The following is a 21,340-nucleotide window of genomic DNA, read 5'->3' as shown; positions in this document are numbered from 1 at the left end:
TCTAATCTTATGTTACATTAGTCTCCACAATGAGCAAGATGATTTTGCCATACACTTGCTCTTCATTTCAGATTCAAGCCAATTTACAAAGGAAATCAAAAGTGTAAAATTGACCTCTATCACTATGTTTACTTTAGAAAATGAGGCCTCTCCTCTGGTGATTTGCATTCTCCCCATTTGGCTGCAGTGGGATCAGCTGTCTTTGGGGGAGAGACACCCATTTCCAGGCTTTGAAGAAGACATGTCCGTCATATCCAAAACTCAGTAAAATAAACTAAGAGACCACTGAAAAATGTAGCCATTAAATAAACACATTGTTCAAGAATAATCGAGCCATATCATGGAAAGAACGTAATTGGTGTCATTCTCATTGATGGAGTATTCTGTGACCGAATACATGAACTGTTATTTAGGAATCTCTTGAACACTGTATGCTCCAGACCACATGTCCAGAAGGATACATGTAGATTTCACCTATAATGTGTGGACAGGCAAATAAATGCATGTTTTCCAGGTACCTTTGTTTTCATAATGCAGCTTTGAAAGGTGAGCGCATTTGAAGGTGCTGTGTAGGCTATCATTCCACTCTGACTAGCAAGTCTTCATATGGGGGAGAGGCAGGTGGCCTAACTGCCGCCACCGCATTGCATTGAAAGGGGCTCAGACCAGGGCTAAACCCAACTGGGGTAGGGCACATCCCTTCCCCACTCTCAGTTACCTTCAACTGAGCAAAGGGAACTGCAGGATTTACATAGAGTTCTAAAGATGGATTTGACCATGGTGATGATGCTGTGATCGAAGTGGTAATGGTTTCAATCTCCCAGCCCATTGGTTGTTGGCCTCTCCTATCCCATGTGCATTTTGGATAAGATTGCATTTGGTTCCAGCTAGTTATTACATCTTATATAAAATAACCTTTGTACTTTTCTTTTTTGCCAATGCACCGGGGTTGTTTTTTAATGCCAGACTGGTATTTGCAAAAGGTGATGAAATATGGTACACATTAAACTGGCACTTCCAGCGTTCTTTTGGCAATTTGCCTATGTTTGTGTTTAGCTCAACACTGGGGGGAAATACCAGCATGAGTGAAATGTTCTTGCTGTCAGAGATGTGAATAGGGGACATGCTCCAGGCCTTGCTGAAACCATGAAGACCACATTTGCAGATATATATGCAATCATTTGTGCTCTCCTTCTTATTCAATTCTGTGTGCATTATATAATTTGTTATTAGAAAAACTTCCCACCCTAAGAATATTGAATAACCAGCCTTCAACATTCAGTTTTTTAACCTATTGCTTTTGAGTTGCGTACAAACATAAAATCAACATTGATCACATGAATAAAGCTTTTAAGGTTGCTGTTTCAGTATCCACAGCAATAAACTTATTTGTTTATAGCAGGGGTTGTCAACTTGGTCCCTACCACCCACTAGTGGGCATTTCAGGATTCTAGGTGGGCGGTAGGGGTTTCTACGGCACAAACTGAATCCTCCTTCCATCAAGCACTGGCAGGTGGTAAGGAAATTTTACCATCAAGAAAGATGCAGTAGTGGGTGGTAAGGTATAAAAAGGTCAACTACCCCTGGTTTATAGGTTAGGATGGGTAAAACAGGAAAAACCACGACATATCAGTCACTGTGAAGTCTGAGCCATTCTATGGGTGTGTCCGGTTTTGCTTTTCCTGTTCCCCAAATAAGTAGCATAATTAATCATCTCTAAAAGTGTGTGTAAATTGACTTCTGCAACTCTCCCTCAATTGCTGAGTCCATGTGCCACACCTCCTTCCATCTAGAGGGGCCTCTGCAGCCACTTCTGCTCATTCTTTTGCCTGAGTACTGGAGTCCAAAGGCAATATGAGTTTAGGGATGCTAAAGGTAAGATGTAGGAAGACTTTGCTGCAATTGAATAGCATGTAAATAGGATCTTACAAATGTGTATGGTTCTATACAATTATTAAAGACAATCCCATAAGACTGACCTATTGGCACATTGTTTCATTTTGGTTTCATGCTCATTGTGTGTTGCTTTTTTATCCAGTAAAGGATTGCCTTCGAGTTCAACATTCACCTTAGAAGATAGTGCTATCTGCTTGACCTCAGAACAGAGCACAGTAGAAACAGAAAATGATAATGCTTCTGTGTTGGATGTATACTTAGTAAGTTGACTAATCTTTTCTTCTTACAAGTTATGTACACTTTCAAATAGCTGACTTGCTTTTGATTGACACTGGGTTGTATTCTGTAGATGTGTACTTCAAATGTTTCACTCTTAGTGTACTCTTCCATTTTGTGAGTATTATGAAGTATTCCCCCCTTCCTTACTCTTTTATATTTTCACAAAACTGAAAAGGTGAGGTTCTGATGTCCTCTGATGGAGAACTGTCACTTGAGAAAAGAAAATACTTTCGTAGCTATATTTGGAGGAACAAATCAATGTTGCTTTGGTTACCAAACATTCCTCTGTTTCAATGCACATATTGGTTGGAATAGGAAATGCCTGGGTTATTCAAAAATCTTACTATAAATAGGCCATTGTAGAGAACTCCCTCTCCTTTTAATAGATTGGATCAATTTACATCTATTTTCCATCTTTCTGTGTGCATGCAAGAGAGGGAAAGGCAAGGGAAATATATGTGACATTTTTAGAACAGCACTGGAAAGTCTCATGGGTTTGATAATGTTCCATTTGACTAGATTAGTATTTGCATTCCCTATTCCTTTTAAGATTCTTAATTCTGTCTAAATTTACTCATTTTGTGAAATTTAATATTATAATCTGTTTGTATGCAAAGATGCCATGTTTCAGCGTAGAAAACCTTTTATATATAGCATGGAGCACTCATTCACATTGGTTATAATCAGTAAAACAAAGTGGGGAAAACACGTCTCTTTAAACAACTTCCTGCTTCATTGATCCACATATATAATGCCAGTAGTAATGTACGGAAGTGAGAGCTGGACCATAAAGAAGGCTGATCGCCGAAGAATTGATGCTTTTGAATTATGGTGCTGGAGGAGACTCTTGAGAGTCCCATGGACTGCAAGAAGATCAAACCTATCCATTCTCAAAGAAATCAGCCCTGAATGCTCACTAGAAGGACAGATCCTGAAGTTGAGGCTCCAGTACTTTGGCCACCTCATGAGAAGAGAAGACTCCCTAGAAAAGACCCTGATGTTGGGAAAGATGGAGGGCACAAGGAGAAGGGGGTGACAGAGGATGAGATGGTTGGACAGTGTTCTCAAAGCTACTAACATGAGTTTGGCCAAACTGCGAGAGGCAGTGAAGGATAGGCGTGCCTGGCGTGCTCTGGTCCATGGGGTCACGAAGAGTCGGACACGACTGAACGACTGAACAACAACAACAATGCTGATAGTAATATCCCACTTTGAGATTGTTAAAGATTAGATAAAGAAACCCTCGTTTTCTCTGTAATATTTCCCAATACTGGGTCAACTTGTTATATTTATTTAGGTTTAGCTAGGGTTGATCTGAATTAAAATTCTCCAATGTTTGCAGGAGTGAACCTGAGCTGCCTTAATGGGATATCAAAATAACAACAACCTTCAAGGGAAATGGTTATGGACTAGCAGCTCATCTTCTGTGGGCGTGCTTGATTTGAATGGGTTTTAGCAAGGTTGCTCTGCCACCTCTGAGCAGATTCAGCTTGCCATATCCTGGGATCCACTGTCATGGCCTGCATCAGACTGAGCGTCCTTTCCCTCCCCTTGCAAATCAGCGCTTGTTCCTGTGAGAATCCATCATTTTGCCATTGTCCTAAAAAGAAACCCAAAGACATAATAAGCCTGTTTGGGAATTAAAAATGATAACTATTGTTATGTATTAAGATTGGCTGCAGTTCTCACTCAGGGCCACCAGTATGCAAATGAAGGATTGAGAGCTGCCGTTCACTGTTCACATGTGGCTCTTTTACACCTTTGCCACGCCTCCGGGGCGGATACCAGCGAGGGGAGGAGGCGCATTGTGCGCCCCGACACTCCCCACTGTGGCATGCCCCCTTTCAATGCCCTCTCTCCTCCCCCACGATGGCGCTAACTGGAACCTGCAAAGGAGCCCAGAGACTGGGAGCAGATGGGTCGGGGCTTCGGCGTCGGCAGCATCTCCTCCCGGGCTGCTATTTTGAACGCCCCGAGCCCCCCATCTCTCTCTCCCCCACCCCCTTCCGGCTTGTTTGTATGGCGAAAGGACCCAGCTCAGGGCGCAAAGTTTCCCTGGCCGAGCATGCAAGTTAGCCGCGGTTCCAGAGCCCGAGCAAGCGGGCAGGGCAAGGCAAGGCAAGGCGAGCTTGGGATTTTTCTTCGGCACCTGCCTGCGCCCTCCTCCTCCTCCTCCTCCTCCTCCTCCTGATACCAGCCAAAGCGGCTGCTCCCGGAGTGCGTGCGCGCTTGTTGTGTCGGTGTGCCTGCCTGCGCGCGCGTCCCTAACGCTGCCTCTCCGGGGCTGTAACCATTGTAGCCAGCCGCAAAGCAGCCTCCCCCGCCCGCCTCTCAGCCACTAACGCCCCTCGGGGAAGCTGCTGACACAAGCTCGATGGGATCCCGTCTCCCGCTCGCTCGCTCGCTCTCTCCCTCCTGTCCCACCCCATTCTGGGGCCCTGGCAGGTCTAGCCGCTCTCTGGTTACTACCGTGTTTCTCCTAAAATAAGACACCGTCTTATATTTTTTTCGCCCAACAAAACACAGTATGGCTTATTTTCAGGGGATGTCTTATTTTAACCGCGTCGCATCGATACGCTGCATAGCCACGCCTCTCCAGGCTGTTTTAATGGGAGGTACCACGTCACTATGGCTTATTTTCGGGGTATGGCTTATTTTTGGGGAACGGCTTATATTTCGCAAATGCATAGGAATCCTGCTATGGCTTATTTTATGGCTATGTCCTATTTTAGGAGAAACAGGGTAAGCCAACCTCCAGGCCTGCTTGCTGTTGCCGCCGCCAAGAGCAACGTGGTTTCTTCCTCTCCTTTAACTTTCTCAAAACGCTCCAGGAGGAAAGCCGCCCATCTTTCCAAGATGATAAAGCTAGGTTTTCCCCCCTCCTTCGCGCTCGCTCCTGCATATTGATCATTTTAAAATTTTATCTTCCATTCTGTGCAATGGCATGTGCACAAAATAAGATTTAACGTCGTTTAATATAATATCTAATATATTATATTTAATATAATACGAGACTTTCCTGTGCTTTGCATTGACTCCTAATAATAATAATAATAATAATAAATATAATACTTCCTTTTCTATTCTTTGCATTGGCTAATAATAATAACAACAATAATAATAATAACCAAAGAACCTCTGGATATTGACTAAGAAGCCTCCATTTGCCACTTATAATTATAAGCATGTACGCTGGTCACTGTTTTGAAGGGGAGTGAAGAACACACACACAGAAAAGGTAACTTGTTAATTTAACGTTTATTTCTATGAGGAGGAGTAATTCTGAGGGGTCAAACAAAGAAATAATAAAAAAGTGACAAAAAAGTTATTTTTATACTGACGAGGATGACATTGGGCCCTCATTATTAATTATTATTTACATCAGGCACTGATTATATATTTGTTTTAAATGTCGCAATGGTTTTGCGGCTCCCAGTTTGTTTGTTTTCCTTCGGAAACGGGTCCAAGTGGCTCTTTTTGTCTTAAAGGTTGCAGACCCCTGGGTTAGTTAGTTGGAATTTGTTACTGTTACAAGTTACTTAGTATTATATAAGGCAGCCAGCTACGCTGTTGTGTCAGACACAAGGAGCAGTTCTAACTGCTGGAATAAAGAGCTGCTGATCTAAAGAGCTGTGTCCTTCGTCCATCTTTCCCACAACTTAACAACTATGTCCAATATAATAAACAATGGATTCATTGAAGACCCTGTCTTTCTGGAACCGTTTGCAATTCCTGCTAGGCAATGGGCTGTCCTGCAATTTACTATTCATACTAAAAAAAAAAAAAAAGCAACAGCCAGTAACTTAAGACACATGGAAGTGGCAAAAAGTATTCTCATTTGGGTTGTATTCAGCTTAGTTTTACGCAGAGTAGACTTATTTAAATGAATGAGTATGGCTAAGTTAGGTCCATTAATTTCAAAACAAAATAGGAAATTCTTTCCAGTAGCACCTTAGAGACCAACTGAGTTTGTTCTTGGTATGAGCTTTCGTGTGCATGCTCAGTTGGTCTCTAAGGTGCTACTGGAAAGAATTTCCTATTTTGTTTTGACTATGGCAGACCAATGCGAAGTAATGCGAAGGAGATTATGCGTTGAAATATTTTACTTGATATTTTAGAATGTAAAATGCTGTTTTATTTATTGATTTGTTTTACCTTGTGGGCTTATAGCCGAATAAAGTATTATCCATGCCCCAGATAAATCTATCTAGCACACTTCAAAAAGGCATCATCATACATTCAGATGCTTCCTTCATGTCGCTGCTTTTCTTTGTACACACCGGGTCTGAATATTAGTGCCTCAGAAGCACTATGCATTCATTCCAGTGAATCATTTGTTGAAATGGCTGTGGCAACAGTAGTCTGGATGCCTATTATTTTCCAGAATAAATGCAGCACTTCCTTCTTGTGCCATATTTTAATACGCCTATAGTAAAACAACCAAAAGTGGGAATTGCCACTAAGCAGCATTTTTTTTGTCCTAGTGTTAGCATTCATATACACTGGTACCCTGAGTGAAAAGGCCTATTCCAGCAACTAAGATTCTATTGGAGTAATTAAAAATATATTAAGATGACTATTTGGGGGACGGGGATGATGACTTTTTGCTATCTAAGCACTGATTATCAGAGTGGGTATCACTCTACCACCGTCCCAAATTAGTGTTTTGTGGGTGACATGGTAATCCTGAGCAGAAAAACCCATTTGTACTGAAATGCTTTTTAAAGAAGTACTTTCTTTTTCGTCATCTACTGTCATTTATCAGAGAATGGAAGCACTCTTAGAATGTTGTTGTTCAGTCGTTCAGTCGTGTCCGACTCTTCGTGACCCCATGGACCAGAGCACGCCAGGCACGCCTATCCTTCACTGCCTCTCGCAGTTTGGCCAAACTCATGTTAGTAGCTTCAAGAACACTGTCCAACCATCTCATCCTCTGTCGTCCCCTTCTCCTTGTGCCCTCCATCTTTCCCAACATCAGGGTCTTTTCCAGGGAGTCTTCTCTTCTCATGAGGTGGCCAAAGTACTGGAGCCTCAACTTCAGGATCTGTCCTTCTAGTGAGCACTCGGGGCTGATTTCTTTGAGAATGGATAGGTTTGATCTTCTTGCAGTCCATGGGACTCTCAAGAGTCTCCTCCAGCACCATAATTCAAAAGCATCAATTCTTCGGTGATCAGCCTTCTTTATGGTCCAGCTCTCACTTCCGTACATTACTACTGGGAAAACCATAGCTTTAACTATACGGACCTTTGTCGGCAAGGTGATGTCTTTGCTTTTTAAGATGCTGTCTAGGTTTGTCATTGCTTTTCTCCCAAGAAGCAGGCGTCTTCTAATTTCGTGACTGCTGTCACCATCTGCAGTGATCGTGGAACCCAAAAAAGTGAAATCTCTCACTGCTTCCATTTCTTGCCCTTCTATTTGCCAGGAGGTGATGGGACCAGTGGCCATGATCTTAGTTTTTTTGATGTTGAGCTTCAGACCATATTTTGCACTCTCCTCTTTCACCCTCATTAAAAGGTTCTTTAATTCCTCCTCACTTTCTGCCATCAAGGTAGTGTCATCAGCATATCTGAGGTTGTTGATATTTTTTCCGGCAATCTTAATTCCAGTTTGGGATTCATCCAGTCCAGCCTTTCGCATGATGAATTCTGCATATAAGTTAAATAAGCAGGGAGACAATATACAGCCTTGTCGTACTCCTTTCCCAATTTTGAACCAATCAGTTGTTCCATATCCAGTTCTAACTGTAGCTTCTTGTCCCACATAGAGATTTCTCAGGAGACAAATGAGGTGGTCCGGCACTCCCATTTCTTTAAGAACTTGCCATAGTTAGAATATTAGAATATTATGTGACAAACTAGTAGAAGTGGTTTTTATACCACAGAAGATTTCAGGAGCAAAATACAAAATATGGTAACTCTGTGTGCAGTGTTTATTTCCATCCTTAAACATGAATGCTGGTAGGTGAAAACAGTTACAGTATTTATATCTCATCTTTCTGCCCCAAAGCTACCTACAATCACAAGCTAAAAATGTAATACAGTAAAAAAAATTAAGACCAAGTGAAAACATGCATGACGCCATCCAATGTGGTTGGTTTAGTACAGAATATGGTTTAGTACAGAATTTTTGTGCCCTTTCATCAAATTCTGTAGTCAGTGGGTCTCATGTGCCAAGATCAGTAGATTTTATTGTTTATAGCCAATGGCCATCACATTACAAGTATGAGCATAAATCACTTAGCTACAAAGCGGAAAACATTTCATGCATTTCATGTTTTAAAATTTTGGACTTTGTAGATTTGTCTTGGTTTGGTGCATGTGCCAAGAGATGAGGTATTGAGAAATCAGTGGAGAATGAGCAGGCTTTGAGTTGTGAATCTTTTGGGATTCCTGAATTCTATCCCCTAAACAGCTTTTAAAACCTGCATTGTGTTAGGACTATCCACCTACAATAAATCAGATGAACCATATCTGTTCATGCTCACAAGAAGTAGCCATTACAAAGTCTGGAATGAGCTAGCTCATAAAGTTAGCACCAGCAGCTGTCAATTATTTAGTAAGTGAGAATCAAAATTGATTAGAACAACTATTTTGTTACATGAATGAACTTGTTTATCACTTAAAGTAGTTTGTTTTGAGTCCTCTGTGAATATGGAAACAAGTTTCCTGTTCCTTCTCCAAACACAATGCTGCCACCTATTGCTGATTCTAAAATGACAAGAGTTGTATGCCCCTTTCTGGACTGGCTGCTCAGTAAAAGTATTTAGCTACAAGGCTTTACCTTCTGAGTGTTCATTAGGCACAAGAGTTCAAAACAATATATAAAAATAGATATCATATATTGTTTCTTACCTGATGCTAATGTACTAATACTTCAGATTACATTGATTAGCTTCATAAATCTGGTGTTAAAAAGCCTTTATAGATTTGTCACTTTGATATAAATCACTTTTGTCCAGAAGTTTTTTAAATGTACAGTTTTTGGAAATCTAATTAACCTGTTGGTATAAAACAAACAAATGCTGAAAAATATGTAGGTGAAAAACTATTGTTACAGTAAGAAAGCATTGTGAATATAGGACATTATGAAAAAGTCCTGGACTTTTAATCATTCAAACCTATTGCATGAGTCAAGAGAATGCACACAAGGATCTTTTTGGAGTGTGAATTGTTTGTACATGTCCCTGCATCCTCTCTGACATTGAAAGGGACCTTAGGGTGTTCCTTTCTGATTGTACATTTTTTGTTGGAGACTCTAAAAATATTGGTGCCTAAGATGGCTCCTGCTAGCAAGCTGACCTGACTTTGGAGGTTAGTGAAGAATACAGCACTAGCTTCACATGGAGTCCCTGAGCATCCCCACTGCCAACTGTGTTGTTGTCAAACTCACTGAACAGTGAGGAACAGTTTATTTTATGGTCCATATACAGCTGCATGAAATTCTCTAGTCTGCCACAATTCATGTAGAATCAGTAAATAATGTTCTGTGCAGAATCCTTTGAAAATATCTTGTGCATTATCTAATTATGCAGCACAGTTTGCCCCCTATGCCTTGTGCCACGTTCTGAGTGCAATTTGTAGTTGCTGAGAGTCCTTTCTCAAGCATGACCAGATTTTTAACATGGTGCACAACATTTGTTTCCTTGTTAATATGATTAGATATATTCCATTTTAAACATGTTTTTCCTTGAAATAAGGAGTTCAAGTTGAATTATAAAAATTGAACTTCTTTCTCTTATAAAACATTTTTAATAAATTGATTTAAAGCCTCATCCATGGGCATAGCCAAGGGGGGTCAAGGGGTCAGCTGCCCCCCATCAAGTAAAACAATAGAAATACTGAACTAACTGAACCATTATGTCGGTTCTACTCTCCCCAACAAAAGTCCTGGCTACGCCCATGGCCCCATCTATAACCTAATTATTCTGAAGCATTTCAGTTTATGCCAATTTAGCACTTAACATGTTTACTTGGCTTAATGCAACAAAATTTATATCAAGGGCAAGGGGGAGCAGTTCTTTTGCATTGCCAATGGCTCTCAGTGGCTCTGTATTGTTTCTTAATGGCCCTAACTTGGCCAGGTGGTTTTTTGCAAAGGCTAGCCCAGGAATTCCTCTGCGGTATTTCTCCCTTCATATCGCAAATAATCAAAATCCTACCATTTATTAATTTCTAGGATTTAGCCCCCCATCTATAACAATATACCGTATTGGCCCAAATATAAGCTACACCTTTAAAATTCAAGGAGGGAAAAAGAAAAAAAAGACCCAAATAAAAGCCACTCCATTAAAATCCTGCAGGGACTCAGACCTGTTCCGTTTTACCATATGTCTGTTTCAGCAGCAATATCGTAAAAGCCAGTTTAATTTAATTTAAGCCGCACTTTTAACTTCTCACGGATGGAATTTGGAAAAAAAGTGAGCCTTATATTCAGGCCAATACAGTAGTGGATTGGAAACTGAATGTAACAGTTGCCACAGCAGTGATACCTAATTAAGATATTGGGGAAATATAGCTTTAAGCATCCTACAGAAAGTTGTATTGATTTCATTGAAGCTCTACTTTGGGGTTGGGAATGGTAAACATACAGCATCGTAGCCAGACAGCACTTTTCTTCTAGAAAAAGGTGCTCTTACTGAAAAGCCTCAGAAAAAAAGGACTGACTGTAGCAGATAAAACTGCAAAAGGCCTTTGGAATGTTCTGAACACATTGTCAATACAATTAGATTGGGTTATGATGGTCGAAAAATATGAAATGCTGTGCAGTTGGGATACCTAACTTAAGAAGGAAAACAATAGATGTTGTATTAACCTACCGGTATATTGATAGTGAAGGAGGGTGTTAACAAGTTCTGTTTGCTTGTTGGAGAAAAAATTATAACTCTTTTTATTTATTTTGTTTAGTAACAGATCGTAAAAGAAGAAAAAGATGAATTTTAAGAATGAGAATATTTGAAGAAAAGCACTTTCTGCACTCCAGATTAACAATGAAAAATTTGCTGAGCCTAGGAAACAAAAAGTCCTAAGCAACAGAGCCTCTGTGAAAACAACAGAGGATTCTTGAAGCCTAGAAATGCTACCTTGGAATCAGCAGATGTGAAAGGAAACGTTTCACACTTTGCTAGGATGTGCTGTTGCCGAACTGTGAAGAACTGCATACATTGTACTTAAGCTGCTCTTTCTTCTATTTCCAATCATCTTTTCAGGGCTTGGAAGTAATATTTTCCTATTGTCTCTCACATGATTTTTTTATTTGCATGTATTCAGTGATTATGCACAAATATGTAATTGCTTTGCCTATTTAAAGAGTCATCATCACAGTGGTGAATATTATGTAAATCAATTCTGCTTTCCCCAGAATTATAATTGCTCACCTATTAATTTCATACAAGGGTTAGTGTAATAAGTTTGCACATAGTTTATGGGAAGCTATCTTCTATAAAGAAATTTTCACTGTTTATTAGTGAAATGAAAAAAGAAGCTATTTATAACAAGGCCTTATGTTGTGTACATATATTGTCTTTGAAATATTTGTGATTAGATATATTGCTTGTAAAGGACAAAATTACATAATTTATTTAGTATATTCTACTGTAAACTCTAGTTTTATTGACAAAAAAATAAAGTATTTTGTTCTCAAAACAAGTGTTGCGGATAATCCTGATGCTTATCTTCTTAAGCAAATCCTGTAACTCGCAAAAAGTATTTTCTTGACGCCTTGTGTGTGACAATAGGTGATGACTACATTGAACTGGAACCAGCTGCCCATAGACATGGAGAGGAAGGCAGGAAGGATATGTTGACATCAGAGCATAGCTTGGGAAACAAAACCTTAATGCCTGCAAGTTGTGATTTGCATCTAATGTTTTGATGTTTTCTTTGATTAGAAAATTGTCTCAAACAAAGTAGGAAGAGATTGAATGGCCTCTAATGGGTTGCTTTTGCCCCACCCACCCCCATTTTCTTTCTTCCAGTAAGTTTTGGCTGTCACTATTTGCCACACGCCAAACAAACAAACTTATCTGAAGAAGTGTGCATGCACACGAAAGCTCATACCAGGAACAAACTCAGTTGGTCTCTAAGGTGCTACTAGAAAGAATTTTCGATTTTGTTTTAAACAAACAAAGAAAATTCCTTCCTAAGAGACCAACTAAGTTTGTTCTTGGTATGAGCTTTCGTGTGCATGCCAGTGCCACTTCACTACACTGAAACAGTGATAAAAGGGCAAAAAACCACAGACCCTTCCCCCCTTAAACGAGTCATTTCTGTTTCCGTAGCGGACCTTTCTCTCATCCCGAGGGTGGCACTTGGAGGCTGTGTTTGTCCCCATTCACTGGCATGGAAACGGGGTGTCCGTGTCACTCGTGGGCTGCTGACTGTGTGCTCGACCCAGGAACAGCCAGGATTCCTAGCGAGACCTGGAACTGGACAGACTTCTGCTAAGGCGCAGGAAGAGACGGAGGGCGAGAGGAAGAAGCCCGAAGCAGCGCCTCGTCCGCTTCTCCAGCAGCAAGTAAGGATCGGGGCCCGGCGCTACCCAGGGGAAAGGGCCGCTCAGCCGCCGCCGCCCCTCTCCGTCGCCAGGGGGCAGCAGAGCCTCGCCGCGCCCGGAGCCCGAGTCTTGTGCGAGCCGCCTTAGGATCTCATGTGGCGGCCGGGCGCGGCCTGCGCTCCTCTCTTCTCCCGGGTCGCGGCCCGGGGCCGGCGGAGAGGCGGGCGCTGGAAGGAGCAGGAGGAGGCCGCGGTGGTGGCGCCTCCTCTCCGGAGAAGTGGCTGCGGCTTCGCTCTCCTGGGCCGGCCGGTGAGTGCTCGGCCTGGGCCTGGGCCTGGGCCTGGGAGGGAAGGCGGGCGGGCGGGCGGGCGGGCGGAGCGCGGAACGGGCGGTGCCCGGAGGCCCCTGCGGACAAAGCCGGGGAGCGGCGCAGGGCCTCCGGCGAGCCCGGCCCACGGAGCTTCTCCCTCGCAGCCGGGCGCCTCGGACGCCGCCGGGTCGCGCAGCCGAGGAACCCGCCGCCCGGCCTCCCTCTCTGAGGGTGGCGGCGGGGCTCGAGAGGCCTTCTTGGCCCGGCGGTGTCGGCAGGATCCTCCGCTGGCAGGTTGGGTCGGGCCCGGGCTGGCTGGTGTGTTTTGGGGGGCGCTTCTCTTGAAGCAGAGATGGGAGGGAGGGATCGTCCTCCCCCTTCGCTGAGGGGTTGGGGCTGCTTGGCCCTTCAAAATGGAAAAAGACTCACTAAGGTATTAGGCAAAACAATCAAGCCGTGAGAAGTGAGAGGGGCCTTGTTTTGCCCTTCCATTCCCCCGCAGGTCCTGCACACTGGAAATAGCTAATGCGCTAAACAAAGGGGTTAATATATGGACAAAGCTGAAAATGAACTGTTACGGAAATTAAATCCAAGTGTGAGACCCCTTTCCTTTCCCTATCATGAACTCTGATAGAAAATCAACCAGGCTGAAAGAAGTGGGGAGAAGGATTACGCTTGCTTCTGGAACATCACAGACTTAGTTCTCCTTAAGGACTTGAAATAGGAATGATGCTACTCCTGGTCAGAGGACTTGGCACACACACACACACACACACACACACACACATGTTTACTTATTATTTAAAGCATTTATAATCCAGCTTTCATCCGAGGTTCCCATGGCAGAAATGTACACAGTCCTAACCACAAAATAAAACAGCATAAAACAAAATGTAGCAGAATGCCCTCAGGGAGAAGGTCACAACCCTGAAAGTTGTGCTGCTTGCAGTTAGCCTTCTGTTGAAGAACATGATTTTCCACAAAAGTACTTAAAACTTATTTCTTCACAGGATGTGCAGCCGCATTGTTTATATGGTGTTCTCATAGTCAAATCCAAGAGTGCTCAACTGCAATGCGCAAGAAGTGCAGGAACTCGAATTGACAAAAGGTAAGTTGTATAGACTGGCAACTTGGGGAACTTCCCAAACAGAGATCAGTATTGAGGACAGAAACAGTCACCTCACATTCGGAAGAACGAAACCAAAGCCATGTGCATGGGATCTGCGTTGGGGTGTTAGCTGGTAACATTGAATCATTTTAAGTGAATAATAGTGCCATTACATATGCAACAAATTTATCTTAAACTGCCACAGTATCCAGCACTTTCACACATGACCAGACTTTTGTTTTTCTTCTTTTGTAGCTGTTCCTGTTGTACTAGGAATGCCTTGTTGACTCTCAATATGGTGGAGACAGGCTTGTTTAACTAATTCATGTAGAAAGATAATGGAAGAGCTGCAAGCTTTCAGTTCCTCCATATAACTTTTACTAGAACAGTCACATCAGCCCACTTCTTAACATTAGTCAATAAAACATGTAAACACCAAGAGAGAGAAATATCAGCCACTTGCAGTGTAAAGAGCAGTAAGCGCTCACTGATTAAGAGGTGAAGAGGATCCATTTCCAAGCAACTGCCTATTCTCCAACACTCATTGTGTTGCCAACTTATGGGTGGTTCTTGCATTTGGAAAGTGCCACTCCCTCTTTGCTACATCCCAAGCATTCCTGATGTGGGAATGGGCAGGTTGTGTTTGTCTTCCCCATGATCTTGCTTGTTCAGATGTTACCAGAGCAGACTGGGATGGAGCCACAGTTTAGACAAAACCACAGGACATGCATATTGTGGAAACGGGGGTTAGGCCTCAAACAGGTGTCCAGGTAGCCTAACTGCACATCTTTAGGGTGCAAACCACTGGAAAACTACACGAGCTTTACTAAAATGAATGGAAACTTCCATTAGTACTTTTGGTATGAAAATATCGTAAGAATAAAGAGGGGAAGGATTCTTTCAAATTAAGCCAGATGTCATCTAGGGCTGGGCAATATCTGATTTTCAACATCATGATAGATCACCAGCTAACCATCATAATATGCTGCTATATCTTAATGTCTGGAATAAGGAAGGGTGGCTGGGCTGTGGTGGGAGGGGTGCTTTTTGCTGCACGATCTCTGCTGTTTCTTAAAGCACTGGGTGGTCCTTACCGGTGATGTCTGCCTCCTGGCACTGTTCTGCGATCGGCTGAGATGAGCCACGGAAAAGCAACCGGAGAGGAAGGGCAGGGAGTGGGACTCCATGGTTCAGGGGTGGTGCTGAAGCTGGCACTGTTCTGCCACTGGAGGGAACGGGGAGGGAAAATGGAGCCCAAAGCCAGCCAGCCAGCCAGAGGGAGGCAGCTATGACGGAACCAGTGTCCAAATGGCAATGAAGCCTGCTGTCAAGTTTGGTAACAAAATCTCAAGAGAGGGCCAAACATAGAGAGAAGAAACAAAAACGGACAAGACAGACAAATCAATGTCTAAATGTATGCAGATGTAATCAATTAATTGACTAACAGTGCAAACCTAACCATATCTATTCAAAAGTAAGTCATAATAAATTCAGTGGGCTTACTTCCAGAGAAGTGGGGTCAGAATTGTAGCCTAAAGTTCTTTAATCGGAGGACTGTCTAATGAATGGAAGTTGCAGTGTGCAGTGAATTAAGGTTCAGCCGAATAAAATATCTGGGCTATACATACCTAATTTTCCTTACTTATTGCAACTTTAGAAATGGTTCCTACACTAGTATGTGTCAGGAACAAACATCCTCAAATTACTGTGTTCTTTTAGGGATTTCTTGTTTTGCACTGATAATATTTTGATTTAATGGTATAAAATTTGAGTAACTCTTTCTTTACCTGACTTTTACAGCTCAATAGATGAAACTACATATGAAAAGCTTGCTGAAGAAACCCTGGAGTCATTAACAGATTTCTTTGAGGAGCTGGCAGACAAGCCCTTTACTCCTCAAGATTATGATGTCTCATTTTCGGTATAGTATTTTGTTTTATTGTTTATTTTTACAGGTGTTTTTGCTATAGTCTCATCTTCTCTTTAGACAGTACCATCAATAATTTCTAAATTATAAAGCTTCTAAATTCTTCCACAGCAGCTAAGATAGGGGATAACATTGTTTTAGAATTCCAATGTTGTTCTTTAAGGCAGTGTTCCTTGAGCTATTAAACCCTAAGACTTGGGACTCACCTTTTCTAATTCAGCTGTCTCAGTGTGGTTTTGATGCATGCTTTAGGTTAAGGCTTGCCAACAAGGTGTATGTCTGCATCTGCATGCACACACATGATAATGTTAAGATTGCAGGTTTGATCCCTGTATGACACTCCTGCATATTCCTGCACTGCAGGGGGGGTTGGACTGGATGATCTGAGAGTCCCTTCCAACTCTATATTTCTATGATTCTAAACATTTCTTTTCTTTCCCTGCAGTTTAAGAAACTTTGTTCTCATAAGCATCCAGTGGAATGGTAGGACCACAAGGTGGCACAACAGGAAAATAGCTGAAACTACAGTTTCAGCTCGCTTGTGATAAGAGATAAAAGCTTATCTAAAAATTAATTCTATCCAAAGGAATCTGTAATAGCAATATTTCCAGTAACATTTAGGAAAACATGTGTGACTGTTCCCTCACCTGTCCTGGGAGCTTACGTTGATTTAGTTAACATTCATTAGTACAGTAAATATACAGCCTTGTCGTACTCCTTTCCCAATTTTGAACCAATCAGTTATTCCATATCCAGTTCTAACTGTAGCTTCTTGTCCCACATAGAGATTTCTCAGGAGACAGATGAAGTGATCAGGCACTCCCAGTTCTTTAAGAACTTGCCATAGTTTGTTGTGGTCAACACAGTCAAATGCTTTTGCGTAGTCAATGAAGCAGAAGTAGATGTTTTTCTGGAACTCTCTAGCTTTCTCCATAATCCAGCGCATGTTTGCAATTTGGTCTCTGGTTCCTCTGCCCCTCTGTATGTCCTATGCCCCTCTAGTATGTTCCTCTGTATATTGTCTCCCTGCTTATTTAACTTATATGTAGAATTCATCATGCGAAAGACTGGGCTGGATGAATCCCAAACCGGAATTAAGATTGCCGGAAAAAATATCAACAACCTCAGATATGCTGATGATACAACCTTGATGGCAGAAAGTGAGGAGGAATTGAAGAACCTTTTAATGAGGGTGAAAGAGGAAAGCACAAAATATGGTCTGAAGCTCAACATCAAAAAAACTAAGATCATGGCCACTGGTCCCATCACCTCCTGGCAAATAGAAGGGGAAGAAATGGAGGCAGTGAGAGATTTCACTTTCTTGGGTTCCATGATCACTGCAGATGGTGACAGCAGTCACGAAATTAGAAGACGCCTGCTTCTTGGGAGAAAAGCAATGACAAACCTAGACAGCATCTTAAAAAGCAGAGACATCACCTTGCCGACAAAGGTCCATATAGTTAAAGCTATGGTTTTCCCAGTAGTAATGTACGGAAGTGAGAGCTGGACCATCAAGAAGGCTGATCGCCGAAGAATTGATGCTTTTGAATTATGGTGCTGGAGGAGACTCTTGAGAGTCCCATGGACTCCAAGAAGATCAAACCTATCCATTCTCAAGGAAATCGGCCCTGAATGCTCACTAGAAGGACAGATCCTGAAGTTGAGGCTCCAGTACTTTGGCCACCTCATGAGAAAAGAAGACTCCCTGGAAAAGACCCTGATGTTGGGAAAGATGGAGGGCACAAGGAGAAGGGGACGACAGAGGATGAGATGGTTGGACAGTGTTCTCGAAGCTACTAACATGAGTTTGGCCAAACTGCGGGAGGCAGTGAAGGATAGGCGTGCATGGCGTGCTCTGGTCCATGGGGTCACGAAGAGTCGGACACGACTGAACGACTGAACATCAACAACAAAGTACAGTAAATAGGATGTGGGTGGCGCTGTGGTGTAAACCACAGAGCCTAGGGCTTGCCGATCAGAAGGTCGGTGGTTCGAATCCCCACAATGGGGCGAACTCCCGTTGCTTAGTCACAGCTCCTGCCAACCTAGCAGTTCGAAAACACGTCAAAGTGCAAGTAGATAAATAGGTACCGCTGCGGCGGGAAGGTAAACAATGTTTCTGTCTGCTGCTCTGGTTCGCCAGAAGTGGCTTAGTCATGCTGGCCACATGACCCAGAAGCTGTAAAGAGATGAGTGCTTTAGGTATGAGGTGCCATATTCCTGCTCTTCTGGGTTTTTTTATTTTTTAAGTCATTAAAATTCACCTAGACAGTTTTCCACCTCTGAGTTATCCATTTCAGTCCATTACCTTGTGGACTGGATTACTAAACAGAAACTGGAAACAAATAATGTGAATCAAGTTGGTTTCTAGAGAAAAACCAGACAATCCATTTGCAGTACTGTTTGGTCATCCTATGGAACATTATGTTATTCTTGTGTGTGTGTGTGTGTGTGTGTGTACGTACACACATACATACATACATACATACATACACACACAACAATCCTTATTCTTGAGAGTATGGCTTTGCAGCACAGAAAAATGTAGAAATGCAAAATTCAGTTTGGATGAGAAGTAATAGTTTGTTTGCACTTTTTAAAAATGTTATTTAATAATTTTTGTTCTTATGTTTTAGGTTTGAAATCCTATTCAATTATTACTTGCCATACTCTGCGATTTCTGCTTATAAAGATATATTGCAAGTTCTTACAGATAGCTTCTTTTGTTTTGTCTCCCCCCCCCCCCAATATTCTGTAGGCTGGAGTATTAACAGTTAAATTGGGTGGAAGCATGGGAACATATGTGATCAACAAACAGACACCAAACAAACAGATATGGCTGTCCTCTCCAAGCAGGTATGCAAATGTCTGTTTGTTAGAATGTTCTGGACATTTTACAATTGAACTAAAAGATCTCCTACCTCGGCTTTATTAGTTGCATGCACTTTGGAAACCTCAGAATGGCTTGTATGGATTTTCCAGGCAGTCAATATCAGATGCTAGTCAGGCTGACAACTGCTTCGGTGTTACAGTATGTGATTATTATTTTCCACAGCCCCTTGGAACTATTTGTATGACTTTCTCTATTTTGCAGTGCTAGTCACTGAACTTAGTCTTTTGGTCAGTGAGTGACACCATTGGGAGCACTGATCCTGCACTGCGTCTCTGGAATGAGCAAGCAGGAGCTGAGCTGACAGATAACATATTGTTGTGCAGTGAAGAGCAGACAATGTTTTAAATGAATAAATAAAATATTTAAACATGCCTAATCCAGTATTAGGATGTGGAAAATTAGAGTATTTATTTACTCTATTTCTAATATGTTACAGAAAATGACAACACAAATTTCTGACTATCCCACTGCTGTTTAATTAAGTGAGGCTAATTCAGGTGGGCCATCGTGAGGATCGGACCATCAGCAATGAATGAAACCTAAAGCAAGTGTCCCGTTTTAGCGCAGAGCTCCTGTGGTGGCTGCGGGGTGTCAGGGGAAGCAGGGAAGGCACCAAGGCAGTGCTCTTTGGGACCAGCAGAATAGCTAACTCCTAAGGTCAGGAGCTGCCAGGGGGCTGCATTTTTTCATCTCTAGCTGGTGCCACAGTCAGGGCTGCCCCACAACTTTAGCGGCACGTATGTTAAGCCAACTCCAATTTTTCTTTGCCCTAATTCACCTCATGCCAACCAGTTGGCTTTGAACCACACCATAGATCATATGGTGTGGTAACTTAATGCAAATAGCTGTGGGAGTTCCAGCTGCCTGTTTCCAGCATGTACACCCTTCTGTCATATTTGGTTGATATTTAAATGCTGCTGCTGCTGTTGTTATTTAAATGTTGTTGTTGTTGTTATTAATTGAATTTATATACTGCCCTATACCAGGGACCCGGGTGGCGCTGTGGTCTAAACCACTGAGCTAGGGCTTGCCGATCAGAAGGTCGGCGGTTCGAATCCCCGTGATGGGTTGAGCTCCCGTTGCTTGGTCCCAGCTCCTGCCAACCTAGCAGTTCGAAAGCACGTCAAAGTGCAAGTAGATAAATAGGTACCGCTCTGGCGGGAAGGTAAACGGCGTTTCCGTGCGCTGCTCTGGTTTGCTAGAAGCGGCTTAGTTATGTGGGCCACATGACTCGGAAGCTGTAAAGAGATGAGCGCTGCAACCCCAGAGTCGTCTGCGACTGGACCTAATAATGGTCGGGGGTCCCTTTACCTTCACCTTTTACCTATACCAGGAGGAAAAAGGGCAGTTCACACAACCAAATCAAAATATTAAACCACAATATATATAATCAAAATAAAAACAACAACCCAGTAACACACACACCCCAAAAAAGGGCAATGGATGTCATGTTCTCAGTCATGTTCTTGTTTGTTCTTTCACAGTGGCCCGAAGCGTTATGACTGGACTGGAAAAAACTGGGTTTATTCTCATGATGGAATCTCTCTTCATGAACTACTTGCAATGGAATTTTCTGTTGCATTAGAAACCAAATTAGACTTATCAGCTCTAGCACATGCTGGAAGAAAACGTTCTTGATAATATTGACCGTAAAGAATTCAAAGACTTTGAACTTTGACACATGGTCTTCCCCTTTTTTGTAAATGTGTTAATCCAATTTTAAATTCCGCAGGATTTCTATAAATTCACTTTTATTCTGGAACAATGAAAGCAACTCCCACCCACCCGCCGTGGCCTGGTTTCTTTAAGGTATTTTTCTGTCCTCTTGTTTGGATTGCAGACACAGCCATTGCTGCCCAGCCTTTTAGCTAGAGTTAAGGAGGGCATTTGGATGTCCTATTGAGGACAACTATTGTACTAAGCTCTCGCTTGGCTGCATTCAGGAATAACTGTTTTTCTAAACTGCATTATTCTCAAAAACTAAAGATTTAAACCACATTGATAATGCTGAAAACCATTTCTGCAAAATGGTAGTATACTTGTAGGATTGCGATATTTATATTAGGCTTGCCAGCCCAGTGGAATACCTGTAAGAGTAAAATACCTGTTCTTTTTTCTTTTCTTGTCAATAATTTTTATTAGTTTTCAATTACAAAACTCCAAAGCAAACCTCATTATATGCATATCAAATCGTAATAACAATCAAATAACTAATTATATAATTTGGATGGCCTCTTGCTTGCTGGATTACAGGTTCAGCAATTCTTTTTTTTCTGCTTCCAAAGTCTTATTAATTCCAAATAAATAAATAAATCCTTCCAGTAGCACCTTAGAGACAAACTTAGTTGGTCTCTAAGGTGCTACTGGAAGGATTTTTTTATTTTTTATTTTGTTTTGACTATGGCAGACCAACACGGCTACCTGCCTGTCATTAA

At 42.1% G+C, this 21,340-nt stretch overlaps 2 protein-coding genes across 6 annotated transcripts in view; both read left to right on the top strand.

Annotated features, from left to right (window-relative positions):
- PIP5K1B (phosphatidylinositol-4-phosphate 5-kinase type 1 beta) overlaps positions 1–11,630 on the top strand; it is a 124,346-nt gene extending 112,716 nt beyond the window's left edge. The window contains exons 14-17 of one of the 3 annotated variants that reach the window (XM_033163870.1): positions 2,039–2,156; positions 4,212–4,217; positions 6,454–6,458; positions 9,270–9,471. In XM_033163870.1, the coding sequence (XP_033019761.1) occupies positions 2,039–2,156; positions 4,212–4,217; positions 6,454–6,458; positions 9,270–9,342 (202 nt within the window). In that variant the 3' untranslated portion in view covers positions 9,343–9,471. Of the gene's footprint in view, positions 1–2,038; positions 2,157–4,211; positions 4,218–6,453; positions 6,459–9,269; positions 9,472–11,079 lie in introns of those variants that run through there. The other 2 variants (XM_033163872.1, XM_033163871.1) reach the window with 2 other exon arrangements.
- A 1,186-nt stretch (positions 11,631–12,816) lies between these two features.
- FXN (frataxin) lies at positions 12,817–20,689 on the top strand. Of its 3 annotated transcripts, none has more exons than XM_033164522.1 (5): positions 12,817–12,976; positions 13,988–14,085; positions 15,886–16,006; positions 18,771–18,868; positions 20,390–20,689. In XM_033164522.1, exons 1-5 carry the CDS (start codon positions 12,821–12,823, stop codon positions 20,541–20,543), a joined length of 627 nt encoding a protein of 208 aa, XP_033020413.1. In that variant the 5' UTR covers positions 12,817–12,820; the 3' UTR covers positions 20,544–20,689. The 3 variants fall into 3 exon arrangements, with proteins under 3 accessions (XP_033020413.1, XP_033020414.1, XP_033020415.1); XM_033164523.1 differs by lacking the exon at positions 20,390–20,689 and adding an exon at positions 19,107–19,281; XM_033164524.1 differs by lacking the exon at positions 18,771–18,868 and having other exon boundaries at positions 20,390–20,494.
- Positions 20,690–21,340: the final 651 nt, after the last annotated feature.

Source organism: Lacerta agilis, chromosome 11 (genome assembly GCF_009819535.1).
Source record: "Lacerta agilis isolate rLacAgi1 chromosome 11, rLacAgi1.pri, whole genome shotgun sequence".
In the NCBI taxonomy this organism is placed as follows: domain Eukaryota; kingdom Metazoa; phylum Chordata; class Lepidosauria; order Squamata; family Lacertidae; genus Lacerta; species Lacerta agilis.
The sequence above is the reverse complement of the archived record's forward strand: the minus strand, read 5'-3'. Positions and strand labels throughout refer to the sequence as shown.

Coding starts and splice junctions, on each gene's coding strand:
- FXN (XM_033164522.1), top strand. CDS start 12,821: ATGTGGCGGCCGGGCGCGGCCTGCGCTCCTCTCTTCTCCCGGGTCGCG. Junction 14,086..15,885: donor GGAACTCGAATTGACAAAAG/GTAAGTTGTATA, acceptor TGACTTTTACAG/CTCAATAGATGAAACTACAT. Junction 18,869..20,389: donor TGGCTGTCCTCTCCAAGCAG/GTATGCAAATGT, acceptor GTTCTTTCACAG/TGGCCCGAAGCGTTATGACT.